At 41.7% G+C, this 24,052-nt stretch overlaps 1 protein-coding gene across 7 annotated transcripts in view; it reads left to right on the top strand.

Moving 5' to 3' along the window:
• Positions 1-15,497, top strand: part of LOC111270751 (uncharacterized) — an 83,918-nt gene extending 68,421 nt beyond the window's left edge. For 5 of the 7 annotated variants that reach the window (XM_086972615.1, XM_022851136.2, XM_022851135.2 and 2 more), the window contains 8 exons: positions 89-172; positions 3,077-3,524; positions 3,976-4,221; positions 4,902-5,234; positions 8,464-8,739; positions 13,754-13,895; positions 14,018-14,273; positions 14,502-15,497. In XM_086972615.1, the coding sequence (XP_086828741.1) occupies positions 89-172; positions 3,077-3,524; positions 3,976-4,221; positions 4,902-5,234; positions 8,464-8,739; positions 13,754-13,895; positions 14,018-14,273; positions 14,502-14,872 (2,156 nt within the window). In that variant the 3' untranslated portion in view covers positions 14,873-15,497. The remainder of the gene's footprint in view (positions 1-88; positions 173-3,076; positions 3,525-3,975; positions 4,222-4,901; positions 5,235-8,463; positions 8,740-13,753; positions 13,896-14,017; positions 14,274-14,501) is intronic. The other 2 variants (XM_022851137.2, XM_022851141.2) reach the window with 2 other exon arrangements.
• Positions 15,498-24,052: the final 8,555 nt, after the last annotated feature.

Below are 24,052 nucleotides of genomic sequence, written 5' to 3'. Positions count from 1 at the left end.
AGACGGATTCCTCTGTATTATTCTTTCCTGCCTGTGCTATTTAACTTATTTAATATTGCTTTCTCGCCCTGCTCCTCTAATTGTCTAGAAGGGATGAAACTAATCGTAGCTTCAGGCGACTGTGAGTCGTCAGCCTCATCGTCCCCTGCTTCGGGAAGCCGAATACCTTCAGGTAGGATCGTAAATACCATTAACCCACATGATGAGCTTAGACACACTGGATTCAAAGAATCAGCACAAGTGCTGAATCATTATATGACACACACTCTGATGCAGCGATAATTTATGATTTCCCATTGATATAATATATCGGATCCTACACAATATAATCACCGATTTCAAAAACGAACTTCAAAAGCGAATCTCCAGAGTTGAGGGTACAGTTGGAAACAAATAGAAAATAAATAACGCTGGCAGAATTCATTATTGTGAATTTGTCGTAGTATCAACACCTGAAACATAAAATGAAAAAATTCCTTTTCCTTTTATCACCTGATTCGATGGGATAAGTGATGCCATCTTTCAGCTTACGTTGCTTCGGGGGCTGCCATACCCCAGGAAAGAGAATGAAAAAACGTAAATCTCTGGTAGCTGCATACATTTGCATTCTTTTATCTGTTGTACGTTCTTCCCCTGGCAATTATGCACCGCTTACCTATATCACCACCGCAATCTACTACGTTGCCAACTGAGTCCACAAAAAGCATCGATGCGAAAATACAAAAATGTCACCAATCGATTTTTCCCTGTTCTGTTCGACTTCTCCCAAGGGGCCTGCTTTCACGATCCCAGGACGTTTGCGCTCAACGTTCGCCTCTCAACCATCCTGTGTGTCGCCTACCGCCGTCTTTTGTACACTAAATATTCATCCCCGTTTGATCCACGTTGTCGCACATTGCTCGTTCTGCCTATTTGATGATTTTTGTTTTGGCGACTATACAATACGAAGCCAAGAGAAGTAAGGGGTGGATGAAAGGCACCATGGTTTTCACATAGGGGTCGCTCCCAACCTTTCGCTTCTTTCATCTGCCTTCTTCCCACCTATGCTGTTCGCATGCCTCGAAATTGTCGCTTTGAAAGCTGGTCCTGAAACCGTGTTTGCAATTCTTAATGTATCACTATCCGCTATTGAGTTAGAAGTTCTGCCGTTTCTTCTACCACTTATCTGTTAGTCACTGCTAACCCAAATGTTTTAGGCGCTACTCAACTATCGCGCGAAAAAGCTGTACGAGAATACACTCGTCTCAATGATCGTTCTGCCGCTAGTTTGAGGTCAAGAAGTAGACTATGATGCGGCCATTTTTTAACGTAGTGATTTTCGCTTCACCCGCTGCCTCTGCCGCTCTGATTGGTGCTATCTCACTGCCGTATACGCGGGAAAAATAAAAAAAAAAAAGACTAGCCTACATACATCGTATACTTCTTGAGCCACCAGGTTTAAATCCTTCTCTTTCATGCTAGCCCCCTGTCATTCTCGGCTGACTCTACTCGAATAGGTGCACTTTGATGGCGTAAGTCTACCCTCCACCCACAAGGCAACCTCCGGGTTCGCAGCTACCTTGATGACAAACATATGGACCCTAATATTGTAGTCTGGCATTCGCAGCATAGAATCGTATGATCCCTTTGTCACTATGTCTTCATGTATCTGTCACTGCCACAGTGATCTCCCATCTTTAAAAAGGGTTAGTCGTCTTTCCTTGGATTGATCGACTTGACCAAAAATACCAGTGGGACGCCTACCCGTCGTTGCACACACTGCGTTAGCTCCTACGTACTCTCTCAGCAAAACATTACCCAAATAGAACAACGTTATTCTGTTTTGCTGCAAGACATGACGAGCGGTTGTTATCACACGTTTACCTTACGAAGTATCGTTGGCGCGGTTCACTGTGCCATCAGTTTATAAAAGTCTTTGTGTGACGACATAAAATGGCTCAATCTGAGAAATAATTTCTACAAAAAACGGAGAAGTTAAGCCGATTTCCAAGAAAAACTTCATTCGTAGTACATCGTATAAGACGGGCAGTACACATTTTCGTGTCAGTAGTTCCCATACCTGTGTGCAGCTAAACCTTGTCCGAGATATCTCTTATCTTAATACTATTTTACTTCACTTAATTCGTTTTTGATTTCTTAATTGGAATTGAAAAATTGTTATTCGTATTGCCTTAACTTAATTGTCTAATTAGCTGCATTAGATGTAACCTTTGTTTCTAAGCATTTGGTATATTCCAGATAGATTTAAGCTTGTCTGGCCTGGCCCAATCGGTTTCTTCGAGCTTTTCATTCGCTCCGCTGCCCCTCTGTGCGCGTCGTTCTGCTGTCGCAGGCAGCTCCGTTTATCTTAGGGCGTTAGATTGTCGTTTGTTATTGTCTACAACGAATGTAATTGACAATACACCCTACCAATTCTTCGATATCTGTATTTGGTAGTATCTGCATGTACAGTTTATGCTTACCTTACCATTGTTTTATTGGATTATCGAGTACTTAGTTGTTCTGCATTCCTAAATAAAAGAACACTACTCAAGATCATTACGCGCTGGAATTAACGTGACTACCGACCATAAATTTAAGATACAAAACAAATAACACGTCAAACTGGTACTTAAACAGAAAGGCACACATGGAGGTAGTCTGGATGGAAGTCCGAACGCTTCATTTGTACCACGTTAGGTTTTCTGTATATACTTTAACCTTGTAAAATGTAGCAGTTATGCTCTTGGTTTACTATCTTTGATTTGATAATCCCTCAATGCGACGACACGAAAGTGTCCGCTTATGTTGGATTTGTATGGAATTGTGGTCTAAAAACACAAAGCGTTCGTGAACTCTGTCAGCGCTATGCAATGAATATAATTAACACATCGTTAGCAGAAAAATCGATCACTGCATAAATTCGAATACGCATGTATTTACGCGCTAGTAACTTCATCTAACTGGTACGCATAGTCACAGCCATCATAGACTCTGCATGTACGACTTCATTGCATTATGGCCATCAGCACACCTTGTGTACACTTATACAATACTACCCACGTATTAACTTCTCACCCCCGCATCTGCCCGGCAGGACCCAGCTTTCCTACCAGAGGAGGTTCATTGCACACGGAACAGATTACGATGTGCAAGAACCACCGCGGCTTTGCGGATTCCTTTGATGCACTCCACTTCCCCCTGGCAGAAACGGCCTATTGCAGCAACGTCGCTGTGAACCCATCGTTCGCCTGCGGCGATGTCGGACCATCGGCGACACCTTTCTGTAGAGCTGAATTTCAGCAGCTGGACAAAACGTCGGCGCATTCGCTGGTCACGGAAGAACACCATAACACGTCATCGTTAGCTACAGCCGATTTGGGCAATCGACCAATGACAGGTGGGCATGCTGCGTCTGGGTATCGGCCACTTTGCGAACGGCATCGCGAAAACCGAAGACACTCGCCTTCACTCCACAAAAGTCAGGAAGCGGTGTCAAGGTACACTTCACCGGTTCTACGTCGAGCCTTAGACGACATGAACAGGTCGGTTTAAATCAGTAGTCTAAAGAGGAATCTGAACTTGTTTTCCATAGAATACATAATGAAGTATCGGTCTGGAGTAAGATGCGAGATAGAACCGAAAGGTTTGTTGTTTAGACTATGATCGAAATCGTCCAGAATATTTAAATACTATAACCCTCATGTGTTCTCTTTTTCATATTGTATGTCACGCAAGCTCCGTTGTATAAGTTAAATGACTGGTCACGAACTCTCAGGCTGAATAACCAACTAGCATTTAAACTATTGTATCGTTTATTGGCTGCCACCGACCTCATAAACTCATTTTGTTAAAAGCTGGACTGCTTACACCGTACGAGTTCGATAGATGAAAAAAAAAAGGGCAGATTTCAAAATGTGCGTTCCCATCTTTAGCCTTAATGTAACCCGAAAAAAAAATACGTACTCAATGAATATATGAATTTCCTTTGATCAGACCCGAAGTTTCAAAATCTGGTTCTTCCGAGGATACTAAATACTGTAGAACTTTGCCAAGATCGCATCAGCCCGCGCCGCGTTGTTTCAATAGTATGGCAAACGAGGCTGGACCTCGTGATCCCTGTAGATTCGGTTCTGTTGACCATGTCGGCAGGGGCCAATACCGTCCACTCCAAAAGCAGGAGATTGATCATCACCACCATGACGGAAAATCTCACAACCGTCACCACCAACAGCCACATGAGTAAGTCTCCAGCACAACGAACAAAATGGCGAAAGAACTATACGCGAAATTATCAAGATTCATTGGACCGCAGAATGTATGAGTCCGTGTGCACGGATAGCAGACACGATTTATTGGATCTTTTCGCGATGATCCTTTGTTTCTTGATTTGATTAATCGTAACTTACATATTGGCCATGCTAACCAAATGACGTACCCTTTCAATAACGATAACTGTCGTGAAAGGCTCATTGACAGACATTGTCTATGCTTTAGTACAGGCACTATTTTCTTAATAATACAAAACCGCGATATCTATAAAAGTTTACGTAAAGGTACATCTTTCTCATGTTACATGCTAGGTAGCGTATATTTATTTTAAACTGGTACGTGGCGTCTTTGTCCAAATTCGTCTTGGTAAAAAAAATACGAAAGCTCCCTTGTTGAACTCGTGTGATTGCACCGTACCAATTTGTGTTTGTATATATCGTGTTCATATACCCTTCGGACTAGTGCACTCCTAACCACACTTCTATTCATTGTTAGAACAATATTTGGATTACTAACAACCGGTACAACGTACAACCTACGGCTGTCGGTGCTATTTTGCTTTGTGTGGGTGCGTCTTGCCCTTTTTGTTTACGCTTTTTCGTTATTGCCGCTCGTGTTGCTGCTGCGTCCGCGATGTCCACCATATCAAGTTCATCTCTGGTGATTCCAACACCGCCCCCGCTGCCAAAGTGGACCACGCGTCAACTCGAGAAGCAGAAAAGTATCGGTAGCTGGTCACAGACATCGAACGCGTTAAATCACGGCCCGCACGGTTCTGGCCTGGCTCATCAAATGTCACTATTGCCTCGGGGCAGTCATGGGAGTCTGAGCTCATTACGAGCGCGTCGAAGGAGTTCCGACATGGACTCCGTCTCCACGCGCACTGAAACCAATGTTTCCATTAGTCAGAATGGACCTGCACTGAGCCAGGCAGCGGGCGGAAACAACAGTACAAATCCTATTTTGACACATAGCACCACTGGGTAAGCTATAATCGATCAACTTGGCAATGGGATTGGCAATTGACCATGGCTTGTGCGTGACACTGCTGACTTAATGCTGACCTGAGACGGCGATTGACGTTTGCACAAACACCAATTCCTTGTCATACAGGGTAGCTTGTCGATAGAATACAGATGGCAATTCTATGCCTGCTTAGATACTCTTAAGTACCGATCTAGGCTAATGGACGCAGCAAAAAAGAGCGTTTCGTAATATGTTATTTTAGGTAAGGGCACTTAATGGAAGCCGGCTCAGCGTTGGTGTAAAAAAAATGGTTTTAGTTCAAATAGACGATGCTCTCAGGTCACGCTAACCTTTTTTAACTATATGACTAAAACAGTGGAAAAAAAGAAGCATGTGGCTCAGACAACCTGAGTGTCGTAGAAGGGAATCGATCATTTGTCGACTCTTCTACAGATGTTGAAGAGTCAAAATTTAGACAACTCATGCTGGATCAGGTTCCTAACGCAACCGCATGTAAACGCTGAATAAACAATAGGCATCTTGGATCAACTGCAATTAAGCGTACGGTCAATATCGAAGTTACTTTTTGTTAATAGCTCAGAAGCTTCTCGTCCTTATTCACCGAAGCACAAATAGAAATTTGTGTAAGAGATTTTGCCCATGCAACCGCTTCACTGCCTGCGACAGCCATCTATTGTGTTTGCCGTCCGAATATACTAAGGAATAACAGAAGTTCATTGTGGTCCATATCGCTTGCCTAACGACGGTTGTATCATACTGCAGTACTGCGTAGTCAGTGCAATGTTTGTTACAGGATTTTTAATTATAATAATTGTATATATGTTGCTATAAATTACATTATAGGTGAAACCTTCAGATTTGATTTTTTATCCGACTTCTCAACGATTTTCTTTTACACACTGGATTTGCCTTTTTCGTACGGTCTTCATTCAGATACGATATAATGAACGATCCATTCGACAGCGCTATCTATATCGACTAGTATCTGTGGGTGCTATACGGACCATTCGCTTCATTAGCTGTCAAGTCTTCGTATTTACCAGTCGATCTCCTCCCTTTAATTTGGGATGTGGAATGAGAAGCTGCTCGGTAAGCACTCACAGTGGCCGTGCACTACGAGTACTGCAGATAGAAGCCGTGTTGCCACTACGTACATGCGCTAGAAGTAAACGTGCGGCAGGAATTTACGAATCGTACGTGCATACCTATTCGTGTCCTGGTTGCGGGGCGCTTGGTAATCCCATAGGTCAGATTTGTCCTGTGTATATTGATATTCGATATTTGTGTCCTGTTTCTCCTACGCCTTCTCGAGGCAGTCAAATCCATGGCTATGTCCAATACCAATGATAGTCGTAATGGTCGTAGTTCGGAAGCAGTCCTGTATATATAGGCTTTGGACTACAACGCCGAGCAATGACTGCTTTGGGGCAATGGCTGCTAACACCCTCGCAACCGAGACCGTTTCGTTTCTCACATATGCAACGACGACCCATGAGGAAGGATTGAAGCCAATAGAGCTGGGTAAATCGTTGCCTGCACCTAAATTCAACCCTAAATTTTAGCTGCTCTTTCCAAAGTTCCCGTGAGAAACTTACTCGTTCGCGTCCTGCAAGCCCAGCCTACAACAGTATCAGTATATATATATATTCTATGAGGACGCTTGTTGTGCGATGCACTCTCGGGTACGGTTCCGGTTCCGGTGATTTTCATGGCGTATCGTGGTGATGTAATCAGTGCCCCTAAAAAAAAACAAAGCAACGGGGATCATCGCCTCTGACATCGATACGCATTCCAAAACTTGGCATCTTGAGCGTTGGCCCGAAAACATTCTTCTAGCTCCTCTCGGGGTACGTACACACACAGCCAAGCGTACCTGTTCCTGTCTTTTCGTATCTTGGTGGAGCCCCTTTTCATCGAAATAGCCTTCTACCCGACGGTACTCTTGCTGAATATTCGCACCTCTAGATAGTAACAGTCCTAAACAGTATTGTTGATCATATGATCTGTTTGTATGTAGGATATGAGTATAATATTTTCTCCAACCTGTAACAAGTTCGCTTACTGAATAAGGGTTATGAATTAGACTGACAGGATAAAAGGTCCGTGTCTCTCATAGATAACATTAGTTGCAATTATCTTTATTGGTAAGCATTTGTCGGGATGTACTGCGGTGAAGAGACAAACAAATCATAACTTCGGATCTATTCGGAGAAGCATGTTCGATGCTTAAAATTTTGTATTAAGCGCGTCTCTTTTTCACAGCAGGCTAGCGTATGTATGTCAGAATCGTTTCCCTGTACCCATTCCTTAGTTCAATGGCTGCATTCTGGTGGTGCTACTGTGACTAACTTGCACGTTTCATACACTCATACCAAGCATGCATGTACATTTCGCAAAATTCTTCCTGCACTCATTCAGTTAGCCAGTGTCACTAACGGCTGGCAATAGTTAGGAGCTTACAAACCAACTTTCATATTCGGGTACACACTTGTACTTCAGTAACGAAACGAAAACCCTCCCAAAGACTTCTCGTATTGGATATATCTCGTCATTCTGCTCGATTGATTCTTCGTTTGTCAGCCTACGTTCAATTGTGTTGAAAAGTACCTTATAAATACAAGGAAAATTATTTAGGTGAAATGCCTCAGCACGCTGGTTCCTTTTCTCAACAAAAAAAAAAATGTCGCAACCTTCTAGGGGTCCACCGATCTTGGTTTTACGCCACACATCAACGGCCGTTTTTCATAATTCAAATGGCATTCACGTTCGAAGAAATGCTTCGATATAGATCTGGATTAGTTATATTAGGTAATTAATTAAAATCAGCAAACATATCCTGAATGAAAGATGTATCCCATCAATCCAATGTGGGCCAAACTGGTGTTGTACGTCGTTAGGTAGTGCACCTCCTTGATACAAAAGCGCTTTGTGGGGGAAGGAGGGTGAGAACCTGAAAGTACCATTGCCACCTACTTTAGCCGGAGTTTAGCTGATGCCTATCTAAAACCGGCAAAACACGAAAAGCTGTGTGTGGCGGTAGACTCTCACCTGCAGCATTAATTGCTTCGCATACTGGTATCGTTGAACAATTGATTTGTACGCACGCACAGAGCTAATTACGTAAATATATACACAATAACGCTAATACTGGCTAATATGAAGGCGTTGCTAGTATGCGGTACTGTCACGTAACTCCGTGTCCGATAATTTTCTGATATGCATCAGGAAGGAAATCCGGAACTTTAGTCCATCATCCTTTTCGGCCATGGACCAGCTAAACGAGGAGCTTCAAGCACAACTTACATTGTTAAGACGCCAACGCGAGCAACTAACAAAAGACTATGGAAACGACGATGGCTTACTAGGTGCCGAAGGAGATCCTGTACTGACGATCACGAGACGTCGCAAACTGCTTCAACCTACGGTTTATACTTACATCACACCGGAAAGTAACCCCGAGGAGGTTCGAGAGTGGATGCTTGACAAAGGGTTCGAACCTGCGTGAGTACTAATGAAATCCATGATCATATTGACGTTATAATTAACTGTTATAATCCGCTTATCGTTGTTCGACGGTCACAATAATTACACTATGAAACTACTCATTTTCTTCGTTGCTCTTTAGACTTTCAATATACTAGGTTCTTTATTGTACTAGTTCTTGCAGGCAAAACCCTTCACCGACGTATAGTTCTAATAGAGCGCGGGCAAATTTGCGTTACTTTTGCTTCGAAATATCCACGGTATACACAGATTTTATGTCACAATCAAAATAAGTAGGGACGCCAGGACATAATCGGTCCACTAACTCAAGGTTAAAATACTTATTCCATCAAGCTAGCTTTGACGAAGGACAAACCAGCCTCAGAAGAGGTCTTCGGCTTCTATCGCAATGTTAAGCGTGAGGAAATAACGGTTTGGGTGATGTTTCATGATACTGATATTAAACAGCGAAATACTAACCATTCATATGCACTAAACCCAATGAAACGTATGGCTAACACACAAAAGCTATTAATCACTGAATGCTGACTTCCTCGAACATGTCCATGTTAACAAATTAGCCTAGGCCTTGCAATAATAGCTACGTTAAATCAGTCCGCATATAGTCCACACAGGTATTCTCCAGGAACGTCTCGGGGGTGAAAATCGGCAGGACAGGGTTTCGATAGCAGAAGCTGGCCGCTTTCTAGTAGAATTCTGTATCTGTTAAAGACATCGAACACTGGACAGTCATTTCGAGGTATCTGAACTAAACTAACCGTAGCTTTGTTGTTTTTAGCGGACTGGAAATAGCCTACTGCTGACAGATTCCGATACAATTATTGCAGTTTAGAAAAGCTTTTCGAATGAATCGGATCACATACGATACTAGTACGTTAGTAGATCGGTCCTGGAACAAATGGTTCTCTCAGTAACAGGGCAGTCATCCAAAATTGTCCAAAAATCCAAACAGGTAAACGTTTCATTTACAGATCGCGCCCAGTATATATTTTTTACAATGATTTATATATTTAACAATTCAAATTTGACAAACGGTGTCAAATTTACAGGACAATATGCATATACTTCTAATATGATATACCATTTAAGTTCGCCTCTCTACAAAAAACGTTAAAAAAATAAATGTAGTATTACGCTAATGCAATTTTTGTTAGCTTATTTCAGGGAACTCTTAAGTATACCACGTTACGGCCCCGAAAGCATATCTTGTTATCCCGACTGTCTGCGCTTGATGTGTACACGTGCAGTTTGTCTTGACCTCATTATCGTCTGGGCTAGATCCGGGGAATCTTCTTCCCCGAAGTCGGGCGACCCGCTAGCTCCTTCGCTAAACAGAATGGCGATTGTTTAAGCTTTTATTTGAGCTGCACGTTGTTGCCAGCGTCTTATAGCATAGAATCTTATTACCTTTGGCAAGTTAGCTATGTTGAACGTTAAGAGGTTTCTATCAAAATGGAAATGTGGTGTAGCCTTCAGTATTACAATACATCATTTGATATGCTTTGAAAGAAAGGAAAAGGCCAATTTCGCTTTCTATCCCTCGCAAATTGTTTTGGTGACTACGACTACGGTTTCATTGTTGTATTTTAATGTGTTGTACGACAATCTCCTTCATATTAAGCGAATACTCGAGAAGCTGCGTGAGATGTTTTTTCTGGGAGAAATGCTTTAACCCTCCCAGGATACTATAACCTTCATATACTAAGGAATTTTGTCAGGCAAAGACAAGGACTAAAAGGATTGGACTCAGCGGGTGGTGCTCGAAGGCAAGAATTCCGGAGCGGACAGTAGGTCTTTCCATCGAAACAGATTTGCTTCTTATTTGTCGCTCACAATAGGATGGGTTAGCAGGTCGGAATCAAATATAATACTCCGAGTTAGCGTAATAAAAAGAATGAAGCCCCCCTAAGTAAGGCTAATATGATTTACTTTTAAGCAACGGTACGCATGAAAAAAATTATAATCGAATTTAAAACGACTACATGTTTAGGGTTTTTTAAGTTTAAGGGTCTAGCACTATGTGTTTAGTACTGTGCTGAATTTCACAGGGTCAGGCCGTGCTATGAGGATATTTGAACAAATAGGCGACTTTTCTATATTAAATTACGTGGCTTGCCGCTAATTAGTTTACTACAATTATAAAAAAAAAAACGTACGTATTAGTTTCGTACTGGCTATATAAAGCGTATGATTTAAATATTATTTAAGTGTTGCATCGTTTAGGCTGTAATGAAGTTTCTACCTGAAGTTACCACTTCGATAAAGACAAACATGCAGGCGGTAACTTTACATTGACTGTCAACTTGCTCAGTGTCGCCGATTACATATAGATTTTTTGACTTGGTTACTTTCTCACGTTGCCTACGGCTGACTATAGTAATGTATTCCTGCCTCATTTCAATCTATATAAACGTCTATCACATAAAATCTATACAAACATTCCAAGTTTAAGTCTTCTATGCAAATGATTTGTGAAAATTGAGGATATACTATTAGATGCTCCGAGCGGGCAAATCTTTTCCCTTTAAAATGTTTTTTTAATTATTACGTATCTTGCCATGTAGTGCATTTAACAAAGTTGCATTTTTTTCCAGCCATTGTCAAAGGGTTCTGCTGGATCAGCAAGCATAATAGCCGTGCACGAAAGACCACAGTAACACATATGAACAATACAAATGACCCATAGTCAGACTGCTCAGACACTATGAGATACTTTGTAGTGTGGTATACGTAATAGCAGTTCAATACCGTGTTGAATTTTAATAGGTTTTGTTCGAAAGTTACATAGACTGTCTGGCAACTCCGGTGAGATAATGCTCAGTTTTATGTCGCTACCGGATGCTAGGCTTTAGTTAATCATAGCGATATTTTATCGATTAGATGTGTCAGCAGCGTATTTATGGGTTTTTTTAGTGGATGGTCTGACCAACAAGCATCATTTAAAGTATTGTCAACGCACCAATAGCTTAGAGGTCTGATAAACATTTTTTTCAAGATATACGTTACCTGTTTAACCTAGGTAAGACCCTTGCTAGAATTATCGTTGAAGTTTGCAGGTCTTCAGAGATACATAAAATCATACGGTTTTAAAAGTTTAATTCAACCGGAATGATACTTACAGCCATACGCTGAATAGTAACATCTAAATGTAATAGATGTTCATACAAGTTGTACCATGTATCATGACAGCAGACGCGTTTCAAATACGACTTGGCCTCCAACTAGCATTTCCCTTAAGCTTACAGTGAACCCCATAACTCTGCTATTGCGTGACGCAATTCTATCAGATATTTATTTTCTCGTTTAATAACAAACGACACATAATGGGCTATCGTTTCGCCCTTAGCGTTACAGTGGTTAATTAACGAATCTGGGTTTCTTATTTGTAAACCTGCTCTGCTCCGTCATACGATGTAAGTATACCGTATATTTTGTTGAATGTAATAGGGGCTATGACTCGCTGCGTGCGGATCCAATCTCATAAAAATTCGTTGACCGCGATAGACAGTATAATTTGGTGATCACGGGAACCTTCACGTCCAACCGCTCTTTTTTTTCGTCCTCGATCTCGCCATCTCTGCCTCACAACAGATGCGCCCCCCGGTCAGCTAACTAGAGGTGTCTAGTAAACACGTACCTCGCAGCTATGACTGCTATATCAAACACTCGTATGAAACCAGCGCACTATTGTGTTTCTACTAACTTCTCACGAACACTCATACAACAGTACCGCAGAAAAGCTGGCTAACGTCTTGCGTATTGACACCGTTTATGTGTGTTGATAAACCTTTCTGTCGTCTTCGCTTCTGTGGCTAAATTGCCCTAGCAGCAAAGCGGACATGATAGGCCTGTCCGCTTTTCCGATAGTTTCAGAAAGAAACCGCGAGGAAACGGGGCATACGCGTAATTCGAATTCATTTTCTGCGCTCATTTCAAGTAGACAATTGTCCACTAGCGACGGAACAGTCTGCCGACAGCGAATACTTTCGGGCCACATAACTTGCTAAAGCTTTGTAAATACACGCTTTCTGTGTGAGCTCTGTGCAATATGGAGCTTTTTGATATTCTAGCCGAAGCCATAAGATAGATATTTTCCAGAGCTTACACGCGTAAAATTCGAAAGCTTTTTTTCTTTAATTGAATGTATGTATATATGTAGAAACACTGAGGGTAGCAGTTTACAGCATATAGAGCCTTATAGCGTTATATCTCAATAGACAAAGTGGAACTACATTGGATATTGTGCCTTAACGTACTTGGGGCTAAGCTTGAGAAGATATCGTGCCGTACAAGTGTCCTATGCGCTTGTGACTTAAGTCTTGGTTAGGAGCTGCATTGAAACGACGAAGAACGAAGGTAAAAGAAAGCGGTAGAAGTGCGGTCAGGAAAAGAAAGATCTACGGGCACGTTCATATAGCTTAGTTTAGGAAGTTCGTTGGAACTTGATTGAATCCAGTGCAATCATGAAGCCAATAGAGTATGTACTTGCCTATGGATGTCAGACACCCCTTTCTTTAAGTCTGTTTAAGTGTAGGGCGGTTCAGTCCTCTGGACTCGCTAGCCCGTATCAGCGCACAAGATTGCGGGAAAGGCCAACCCAGGAAGGCGAGCGCCTAACGTCGCTAAAGATAATTTTCTAATACAGTGTCGCACTACAGGCGTGTCAGTATTAGCGTATTACGTATATAAAGTTATGGTTAACTCTAGTAAAATATCGAATGTTTTAATTCCTGCAATTCGAAGTTTACGTGAAGATTAGTCGAAACAGTCAATACAATAAACAAGATAAAGCCCAAGTTTATATCTATCTTTAATGCTATGACTATCCCGTAGGAGCGTTTTGCAAAGTGAATTACGACGACATTGTTACGACAATGCAAATTTATACTTAAAACTTATAATTTCAAATTAAAACTTCGTTGTTTTAACTTTATCGGAAAGCCGTGTACATATGCTTTTGAAATCTACTAATAAATCTTCATTAAGCATCTATGTTCTGTTGTTATTGTAGGACCGTTGAAGCCTGCCGAGGCCGCACTGGTAAGCAGATGTTTACGTTGACCACTGAAACACTCGCGGACCATCCCCAACTAACTCGCGAAGAATTACGTAAACTTATCAGTCACCTAACAGTTCAGAAGAATCTTTGTGGGGTTAGTATGCTGCACACGAAGTAAATGTAAATAAGATATTATCATGGTTAGGCAAACTGAGATTTTTCACAACACCAAAAAAAGTGCGCAAAACATTATCATACCTTTTGTCGTTTATGCAGTATAAGCCCAGAAGCGATGGTTTAGAGGAGCTTTTACGAAGGCGCAAGAATTTCGTCGAAGGAAGTGGAACATTGGATGAGTTAATGAGTCCTGAGGGAGATTCGAGCTACTCCGCCAGCGAAACGCAGAAGTCAGGCGAATCCAAAGACGACCAGGGTATTCACGTCCACTGTGCGCCAACGCCACCACCGAAATCGCGTGAACGTACCGTGTACACGTGGTCCAAGGATGGCACAGTTTTGCCGCGTTCGAAAGGTCAGTTGATTACTACAACTTCTTTCTTTGTACGCAGCTTCAGCAGTACTGGAAATGGAACGTGAGAAAGTAGTATACGGCGCATTCAACCGGCACGTAGAACAAAAGCAAAAAAGAACTTACCCTGATCTTCAAAAGAAAAACATCTCAAACAGCCTTGTGGTTCCATTTATGAGTTTTAATATGCTTTCTCTATATTCTTTGGCATTTTTTCTGCATTTTCTGAAGAGATGCTAAGCGGAAGTGGCCGTAACTCTCCAACCTCTGCCAGCAGTTCGCTTGTCCTTAGCCCGGGCTCAACGAAAAGTATTCTCGACTCAAAAGACTCCGTCGACTCCCCCGAGGCCACATCCAAAAACAAACATGGACAAACAAAGGACCGACGGACCAAGGTAGACGATGCGTCGCCGACGGCTAAAGAGGCTTGTACTGGTGATCATACGAACGGACGCGGTGGTGCGGCGTCGAGCAGACCGCTTCAAATTTGCGCTCAAGAAATCCAGGAAGTGGAAACAGAAATTTACAAGACTGACGAAGTTCCCGCCATCGGGGTGCCGATTAAAGAGGAAGGGGACGACAGGGAAAACACGAGAATGTAATCAATAGAACCGCACACGGTCGGACGGATAAACGTGAAGCCAGCCGAAACTGCATACCATTAAGCGATACATTAGTAGCGTTACGACGCAAGTAACCTATTGTAATCCAACCACAAAACACTCGATACGATCATGCTCGGGGTTAAGCAATTTGCTAAGTCAAATAGATGTTAGGCTTGTCTAAGGTGCGGACTTGTTTTTCGTTCGATGATATGAAAAAGATAAAAATAGCTAACATCAGGTAACAGTAAAATTTACCAATGAAATGAAGACTAAAGTAAAAATAGTAATTTATTTTAGCTCTGATGTGGAAAGGAGGACATTTATTGAATGTTAATGTCCATAACATAACTTTATTATAGGGTGATAGTGATATGGCGTATGCATAACATATATATCCATTAAAATGACGACGACGATGATGATGATGATGATGATCACGGCATTAATAGCAATTGTTGTTTCGTGTTTTTACTGCTAACCTAGAATGGACTTGGGACGCGGGGATCCTCTGATCGGTCACGGCCTATGCAAGGTTCCTAAGAGAAAAGTTTTACATGAACAAATTTGGAAGTGATCAGACATACACTGTGTTAATAAAGCATCAAATTTACCTGCATCAAAACAGGTTTTTGTGTTTCTTGAGTAGTGATCTATTGCAGATTCGTTGAGTTCTTTATTGCCAATAAGCAGAAGAGATTAACGATAGCCCCATGTTTACCTAGTTCGAATAACTACGGTATAAAATGCAGCGTCTCGCAGAAAACATTGAAAACGTTTTTCTTTTTCCTAGGTTATATATTTATCAACAGAAACCGGCTTGATTCGGGATGCGTTTACTTTCCGAGTGCTCAGTGCTGAGTGACCAGCTGATTTATCTGGGTCGATTTCTTGGTTGAACTGTGCACAAGGGCCAGACTATCTTGACTACATTGAACGTATAAGGTTTTTCAGTACGAAATGAGACAAATCTGGATATTCTGTATTTTCAAGATGCACTTATACTTCTTCGATGTTGATACCGTTCATTGGGATATCGTCGCTCAGGGTTTGAACGGGCAGCTTGCACTAAGCCATAGGAATCAGTAAACTACCCTGCATTAGTCGTACGGATACGAACTCCGGCTTAGAACTACAGCGGTAAAGACAACTCGTCGTATAAACCTTTTATTATTTAAATTCGATTTTAAATCGTTGTTTAGTGACCAAGAGCATCTCTCAAAGTCGCTAACTAAACGCTGACAGCTGTAGCAGGGGCCGATACCACTCAGCGTACGAACCATAGCAGCTAGGCCTAATGTACGTCTAAACATGGTGTGAGTAGATAAATAAGCTAGAAAATATCCGATCACTGCGTGTTGTACGGCTTTGCTTTGCTCTCACGTTACAACGATGAACCATTTTTACATCGAGGTGTAACTTATGATGATAAACTGATCTTTTACGATGATCCTAGGCGACCACATGGATGGGTAGATGTAGTAAACAAATGTATAGCTGTAAATACTCATGTGTCTGTCAGACAGTCTAATGCAGGTTACACCTATTACAACCTCATGAATTCTAGTTCATCGACTTCGGCTGAAATGTACTGACAGCAAAATTCGAGGAACGAACTTCGTATTAGACAGCCACGATCGGTCTACAAAAGGTAAACCACTTCCAATGCACGAGAACGCTCGGTCTTGCAGTGCAAGAGTCACGGTAGAAAAATGCAGGAATTATAATTGGGGGCATTCCTTTATCAGCCATACTTACCACATGTTGGTACAACGAATAATCATTTCGCCCAAAAACTTAGTAGAAAACTTGTTCAAATTTTAGTGCAATGTCATATTTCTTTTCCAAGTTTTGATCTACTCCCATATTTTCAACTTCTACAGAGACAGAAGAAATATAGTGCCACCTAACCGGTCGAGAGTCATAAATAACGGTGTATATTTCAATTTGGAATAAAATATTTATGCTTTTTAAAAAGTCCTCTTACACTTCATAGTGAACGATCTGGCGCTTGTATAGTGTGTGAAATGTTTTAACCCGACAAAACGAATTGTGCACGCGCTCATATGTAAGTACAGATATTTTCAATGTTTGAGATAACCTTGTTGCGTACCTTCGCTGCTATCCACTTACATACGAAGTGATGCCCGTTTGTCTTTCAATTCAGCCGAGGGTTTTGCTTATCGTCATCTTCATCCTATTTGAGGAGGCGTTAAGCCAATGGGCGGCACGGCAACCGCTGAAGGACACCGTCGACAACGTAAGGCGGTGTAGGCGCTTTCACAATGGTTATCTTATATAAGAAGAGTAGGAAACTCTGCAGACGAGTCGGATTATTGTTTCAGTTACCGCTGAACAGTGCCTGCTCAGAGTGATTCAGTAGACCTTATGTAAATGACGAAGAAAGCCTCCTTAAGCTGTTCTAATAATTTAATAAGCAGCCCATATTTACGGACTTCTGAGCAAATCCTTCATGATTTCACTGATAAGCAGGGGCTAATAACTTCACATTCAGAGAACTGCATGTCCGAGCAGGTGCTATCCAAAAATAGTGTTTTACGTTTTTTGATGGTGCGGACACATTGGACACTTTGACTCATTCTTCTACTATATCCCTCTATGAAGCAATACCAGAACGCTACAGTGGATGTGTAGGCTATTGGGGCGCAGCAGTTCCGGTATGTATTTAGTACAATTGCGCCCTTCAATTAATATTTAACTAGCGTTATCTTCTAATTACTAGAGAGATCCATAAAAACTTTTATGTTAGATCTCGAGAATACGTCAATAAACCTAGGCTGTTTAGAAAATCGTTTTATCCATTAAGCACTCATTCTTTTACAAGTTTAAACGGAAAGCAATTCTTGAAGGACAACTGACTCGTCGTTCAGCATAAATAATGCAACGGTACAAATATACCATCATCGGATAGTAGCTATAAATAAAAGGTTAAGATACTTCAGCGCATTATGCTACTAAAAGGTATATCATCCAAACTACGTTTTTCCACCATAGATACATATGGAATAAATAGTAGTAAAACGCAGTACCAGATCATTCTGTGACTTCTCTTGCAAGTGAGCTCCCAGCGACAGCGACTCAGTCATAATCCCTCCAACGATCTTTTTGCTAGGAAATCAGTAGGCTTCTTTTCGAGATCTCCGTAACTGAGCCTTGAACAAAGCATTCGTCTGTGTTATGTGCGCTACCGAAGGATGGAATTTTCGTAGCTAACTTAGATTTCATTTAGATCTAAAATAAATCTATTACTTATTTACACGGCGTATTGGATCTTAAACGTTGAGTCGATTGCCAAAACGGTACCCCTCATTTCTCTTATTCCTGACGAATAAGGTCATGTGTCTGCTGTCTAGTACCCTCATTGTTTGTGCCATTATACAGTTTCGAAAGGAAGGATCCGAGGAACCATTGAATACAACAATGGCTGGTAGCTGAATGACTGACAGCCAGTGAAAATCTGAATAACAACACAGTGGCAGCTGAATGAGGAAAGAAAATCAACTCAGTTGCTGCTCAACAAAAACTGTCTCCCGACATACGGTCCCTATGGAGCACCATGTTCTGTTGTTCCTCACGGATAGCCGTCAGTGATATCCCTAGGGGATGAATCTTCAAGGGACAAAGCCTGTTCCTTGCATTTGTAGCCGTAGGGTATCAGCTTGAGCTATTTTCATTAGACACATTGCAGGGCCGGGTCAGTAGGGAACCGGCGAAACCGAGCCGTCTCGCAGGTCTTCAGTCAGGGAACGTTCCTCCATGCCATATGTCGCAATGGACGCGGGCGACGGCACCGGGAGCGAAAGAAAAGCTTGGTGCTCGCCTTTAACGAGATCATCAACTAAACTAGCTGGCTCAATAGCGATACACACTTTAAATACGCAAGCCACCCAATCTAGCCACGAAACGCAGGTTTCTCTTTAAACGAGTCTTTTCCCTTATCTCCGGACCACCTTTTTCTCAAAGGACACCTTGAAAGGGACTCCGATGCATAAGCTCGTCGACGTTTGCGCGTCTGTGTGTGTGTGTGTATATGTCCTAAGGAACACAGACCTAACCGAGTCGACTCACGCACGTTCTTCCTATTCTGAGGGCTGGCCTGCTTTTATATTGGTCACCAGCCGTCAGGATGCTTCATAGCTTTACAAGCAAGCCGGATTGCCCCTGCCCACTTTTGCTGGTAGAGTGGTGCGAAAGACCGGACGTCGTTTGTAGAATCCATCAGCACTAGCTGTGTTCGGTCCCTTGTTTGCTGATCTGTACCACCTCACGTTGTAAGTACGAATATAAACTTGCGGCGACTGTCGTTAGGAGCACAGCTACAAACATACAACAAACGCGGTCTTTGTGTATTCGTATTGGAAGGAGCCCTATCAAGGAAACAATGAAAGAAATGGACTTCACTCACATAACCACATATATTATGCCGCGGTACTATCACTGATTCTTATTAGAAAATCATGTAGCTTCAATATCGCAAAAGACGATGAAGAACCTGGGTAAGGCGCAGCGAAAGGTCCGTTCGATTAGAGGAAAGGTTTTTGTCAATCTTGAGGCCTGTGCTAATATGCTATGTTGAATCCGAACGACTGAGAGCCAACTAAAGCGTGAGCTTGCTACTTGCAACTCCACTGGCACTCGAAAAATCGCTCTTTTAATGTACGTGGCTGTCATCGTTGCATAGTCTTCCTTTGCTGATACTACAAGCCATTGCCCGCCCTCGGCGTCGGCCCTCAAGCTATTTTGAGCGCAGCAAAAGCGGGTAGTATAGTGCTTGCTGTCCCCGTGCAATCTTCGAAAGCTTTAATAATATAGGCGATGAGCGAGCGAAGAATGGGGTTCGGGCGGATGGGTGAGAAGCGCGTATGGGAAATTGCCTTATAGCTAAAAGGAAAGTGCTTGGCCAATGATGGGGCCATGAAAGCCTCAAGGGTATTAAGCGAAGACAAGCGTGCTCGAAACGTTTCCTCAAGCTATAAGTGCTTCATGTCGCTGAAGTCGGTCACACACGACGTTACAGAACAGAAGATAGCTAAAACGATTCATTCCCCTTTTGTCGGTGAGTGGGTTAGGCGCTGTACATGGTGCATGATCAGATGAAGATAGAAGACAATGTCTTTTTTGGGCAAGTAGGTTTGATAGGTTTAATTTAATGCACCAAGTGCAATTTAATGCATTTAATTTAATGGTCAACCTGAAGATAAATAATAAAGAGTTATATATATATATATATATATCTATATATTTGTATACATACACATATACGATGAGACAAAAAAACGTCTCTTAATAGAATGTTTGCACTCTGTAAACACTTACTAAGTAAGCTTACACATCCTACCGTTAAAATCCCCTTCTCAGATATGCGTTCGCCCGATCTAATTTTCCTTTCAGTCACTGTTCTATGGTCGCGTTAGCTTTGTTTCAATTGCCATAAACAATTAGCATGCATGTCTAGACATAGTTGATCTTCAATTCGACCGAACTTCATTCATAAGAGGATAGATCTATAAGTCTGCGCCACGATAAATTTGAATGGCCTTTACATTCAAATTTCTCCTTATTTCGCCACTGTTATTTACGTTGTAGAGACAACAAAATCACAGACAAATGCTAAATCATAAGATTATAAATTATTATTTATGTATAATAAAATGAATGGTAGAAGACGTGTGTTCCAGTAAAATAACCGACGAGCGTTTAAGTAACAAAGAGACTTTTTCAATGCCAACTGATGCTTTTTAACACATACATGGCGTTTAACATCCCGCGTGGTACTAATCAAAGGTGCCTACTATAACCGTAGCTAAGATTCCATAGAAACAAGTAAAATAGACAACATTAGAAACAAGGAACAATTTAGAAAAGCAAAAATACGAAAAGAATTTTAAAATAATTTCGTCTTGCAAGATGTTTACGTAAATATTATTCTTTAACAGGTAACTAGAAATGTTCAAGATGTACTTGTCGTGAAAATGTGGAATCAGGATTGTACCTACCGGATGATCGAAGAGGTAAATAAACCTGAATAACCTTACGGACCATATGCTGAGCCGGCTTTCTAAAAACGGTTATAGGGTGGCTGAAAAGTATAAATTAATTTGTACGTTGATTGGTGAACGTGTATTTTCATCGGTAGTGAGCGAGCAAATTAAGCTAGCTTTTTGCTCGAATTGCCCAGTTCGTCCAGTCCGAATTTGGAGTATGGAGCCTGTTGATTTCGAGTTAGACCGAAAACTATTGTGGCTTCTACGTGAAGACCAAGGGCATGACTGTCGAAGAAACCACTAATTCTTCTTCTTTGACCAAAGAGTAGAAAATAGAAAGGTAAGATGAAAAATTGTCCACAGCCACTAGCTGCTACGGTACGCAGAGGAGAACAGATGCATTGGTTTCTCTATGAATAGCAAATTACACAGTAGCTTTCCCTCGCAACCATCTCTTTGTTTGCGCGAAAGTACTAGCCCGATTTCACATGGTAGCTTTCTAAACTTTCTTACGTGAAGTTCACTCTGAGCCACGACTAAAAATGCTCTGCCGTTTTGAAAACTAGTGGAAGACAAGCTTAGTGTAATAAATTAGTGAAGTAAAAGGGTCAGATCAAGCATCATGGTCAGCGGTGATATAGATACAGGTCGGCACCGGCGAAGCGAGTTTTCCACATATATGTCGTACACAGAACATCCGTATAAACTCGGGCTAGAACAAACCTTCAGCAACGAAGTGGCATACCGCAGCAGTATCTCATCATCAGCTCGACTTTCATACATTTTACATATAATATATGAGGCAATTGAAAGAAAATCGGAGGAGGAGGGAAGGGGTAGGGGACAGTTTAGTTACCATAAGGCAGCAGTGATGGAACGGCACATAGCAGATAGCGGTTATGGGTTACAGCGTTGCTTTCAACCCGTTCCCGATCCATCCAGAACAACCCCCTGTATCTGCTGTCTTTGTACTATACTGTCACGCGTGCGTGTATCCGTGCAACTTTAGTTACATACCTGTGCATTGGAGTGCCAGTGACCGAGTGTGATGATGAATGAAACACACAGCTATATATATGAAAATGTAAGCGGTGGGATAGTAACGTCGTCCCGGCATCTTTCGGCTGTTTCATAGCAGATTGAAAGTAAGGCGGGAAGCAATAAGTAAATGATATGTCTCTATACATAAGGCATTTAGCCACCATGGGCGAATGTGCGGCTTATTCGTCGTTTTTGTTAACTGGCTGAAGGAAAGAAGAAATGTCACCGTATCGGCAGACCGGAGTGGCTCACTAGCAGATTGGTCACCAAATTGTTTCTTGCATCGTTGTCTGGTTGCTTTGCGCGAGTCAATGACTGTTATACTTATGTAAACAACGATGACTGCTTCCCTGCGGAACGTAAGCTTAATGACTGATTGCATTGATGGTTTGTAACGGTTATTAGTTACTTGGAGAGAGTCAGAGCACTTGGACGATGCCACAACGATTGTAACAACGACTGCTGAGCGTGGCAGTACTGCTTCCTGGGGAGGGTGAGTCTCAACAGAGGCTACGCAGGACACCGAAAATGGGAGATGGCGGTTATCTTGTCATATGGCACTAATAATCGATGCCCTATTAATTTCAACAGCAGATTAGGGCCCTAGTGACAGAATAAGAGCATCAAATGCTGCCTGCAAACAATAGTCCAGTGGGGCTTGGACCCGAACTATCCAATGTTAGGGAACCCACGCTCTATCTATATATGTATTGGCTACACTGCTGCGAATCCGGAATGAATTGTTCGTCGCTATCTATCTCCTGAAAAGAAGACCAGCGTATGGTAGCGAAAAGTGGGAAATTAACCAGCGCCTTAATCGTCATAATTTTCTTATCGCTAACTAAGCTGCCGCAGATTCCAAAATCATGTTTTATCTGATAATATGTTCATAGCGAATCCAGGTATATTTTGATCAACTTTTCCGCTGTTCCGACTATTCATCAGAATTTCAGCTGAGGCAGCTATACGATCTCCCTCCCGATCGATGGAGCCTCCTCTTCTGCTTCCAGTAATCGATAACCCTTAGTCCATACTCCTGAACGATACACCTGATAACTGGATCCCCGTTTCGCGACATGCGTCTTCCTAGGAATGTGTCGACGAGGGATACGAACGAAGAGGTTCATCAGACTATTGATACTAGCCAGTGATTCTATTTGGAGAAGGAAATGTTTCTAGTACAGTCAATTTTATATACGGGGGGTTTGCTAGCCATGGTTACCGGCGAGATTTTTAGCACTGATGTTAAAATATCTAGAGTGAAACCACCAAAGAATCGTGCATTTCAGCACGATTCTTTGGTTCTATTATAGAATAGCGGGTCTTGCTGGTAAACGAAGTCCTATCATCACGCAGATGTGACTATCATGATGACGTCACTCTTGCTGGCATGATCAGATGATTATTATTATAACGATTTCTAAGAATTCACACGTTTCAATTTATTAAACGTTTTGCCTTTCAGCGTTCATATTGACTATGAGACCATAAACCTTGCTAGTGTATAGTGCAACAATAAAAGCTCTGCTGATTCTAAACACCTCAGCTTTATAGCAAAATTTTTTTTAGCCCCTCCTATTCTTTGTGAGACTGTAGGGCTGGCGGTATGCCCCTACCTATCTCCATCAGTCTTTTCTCTTTTTGGGTGAGTTGGTTGAAAAGTAGAACTTAGCGGCTTCATTCGTACCAAATAAAAATGGTTTCACTAATAAAACTGATGATTAGATACGTTAAACGATAATAATAAAGGCAAGATTGTGTCATGTCTAGGACTAAAAATTGTGACACTGATGGCAAAAATAGTTTGTGAAAAGGAGATTTGAAAGCTTACCATTTGAGCGCAAAACAATAACATCATTTTGTTAGTGGTTAAAAACAATATTTCCTGTGTTCGGCTCGTTATAATTTCGATAACTTAAACCTTCCATTGCAGAAGGAGAAAAATGCTATCTAACAATAAAAAGTTTACAGTCGGGGAAAGACCTAGTCCTTTGTGTTCATTTTTCTATTGAAACTTTCATTTTAGAGCGGATCGTACAACAAATTCAACCAATCTACCTATGAATTTCCTTCTTATATTGAAATTCGACTAGTTCTGCACGTCCGCCCTTACATCTGTATTGAAATAAGCATA

Source organism: Varroa jacobsoni, unplaced genomic scaffold, assembly GCF_002532875.2.
Source record: "Varroa jacobsoni isolate VJ856 unplaced genomic scaffold, vjacob_1.0 contig00107, whole genome shotgun sequence".
NCBI classification, from domain to species: domain Eukaryota; kingdom Metazoa; phylum Arthropoda; class Arachnida; order Mesostigmata; family Varroidae; genus Varroa; species Varroa jacobsoni.
This window is presented reverse-complemented; position numbering and strand designations above follow the sequence as displayed.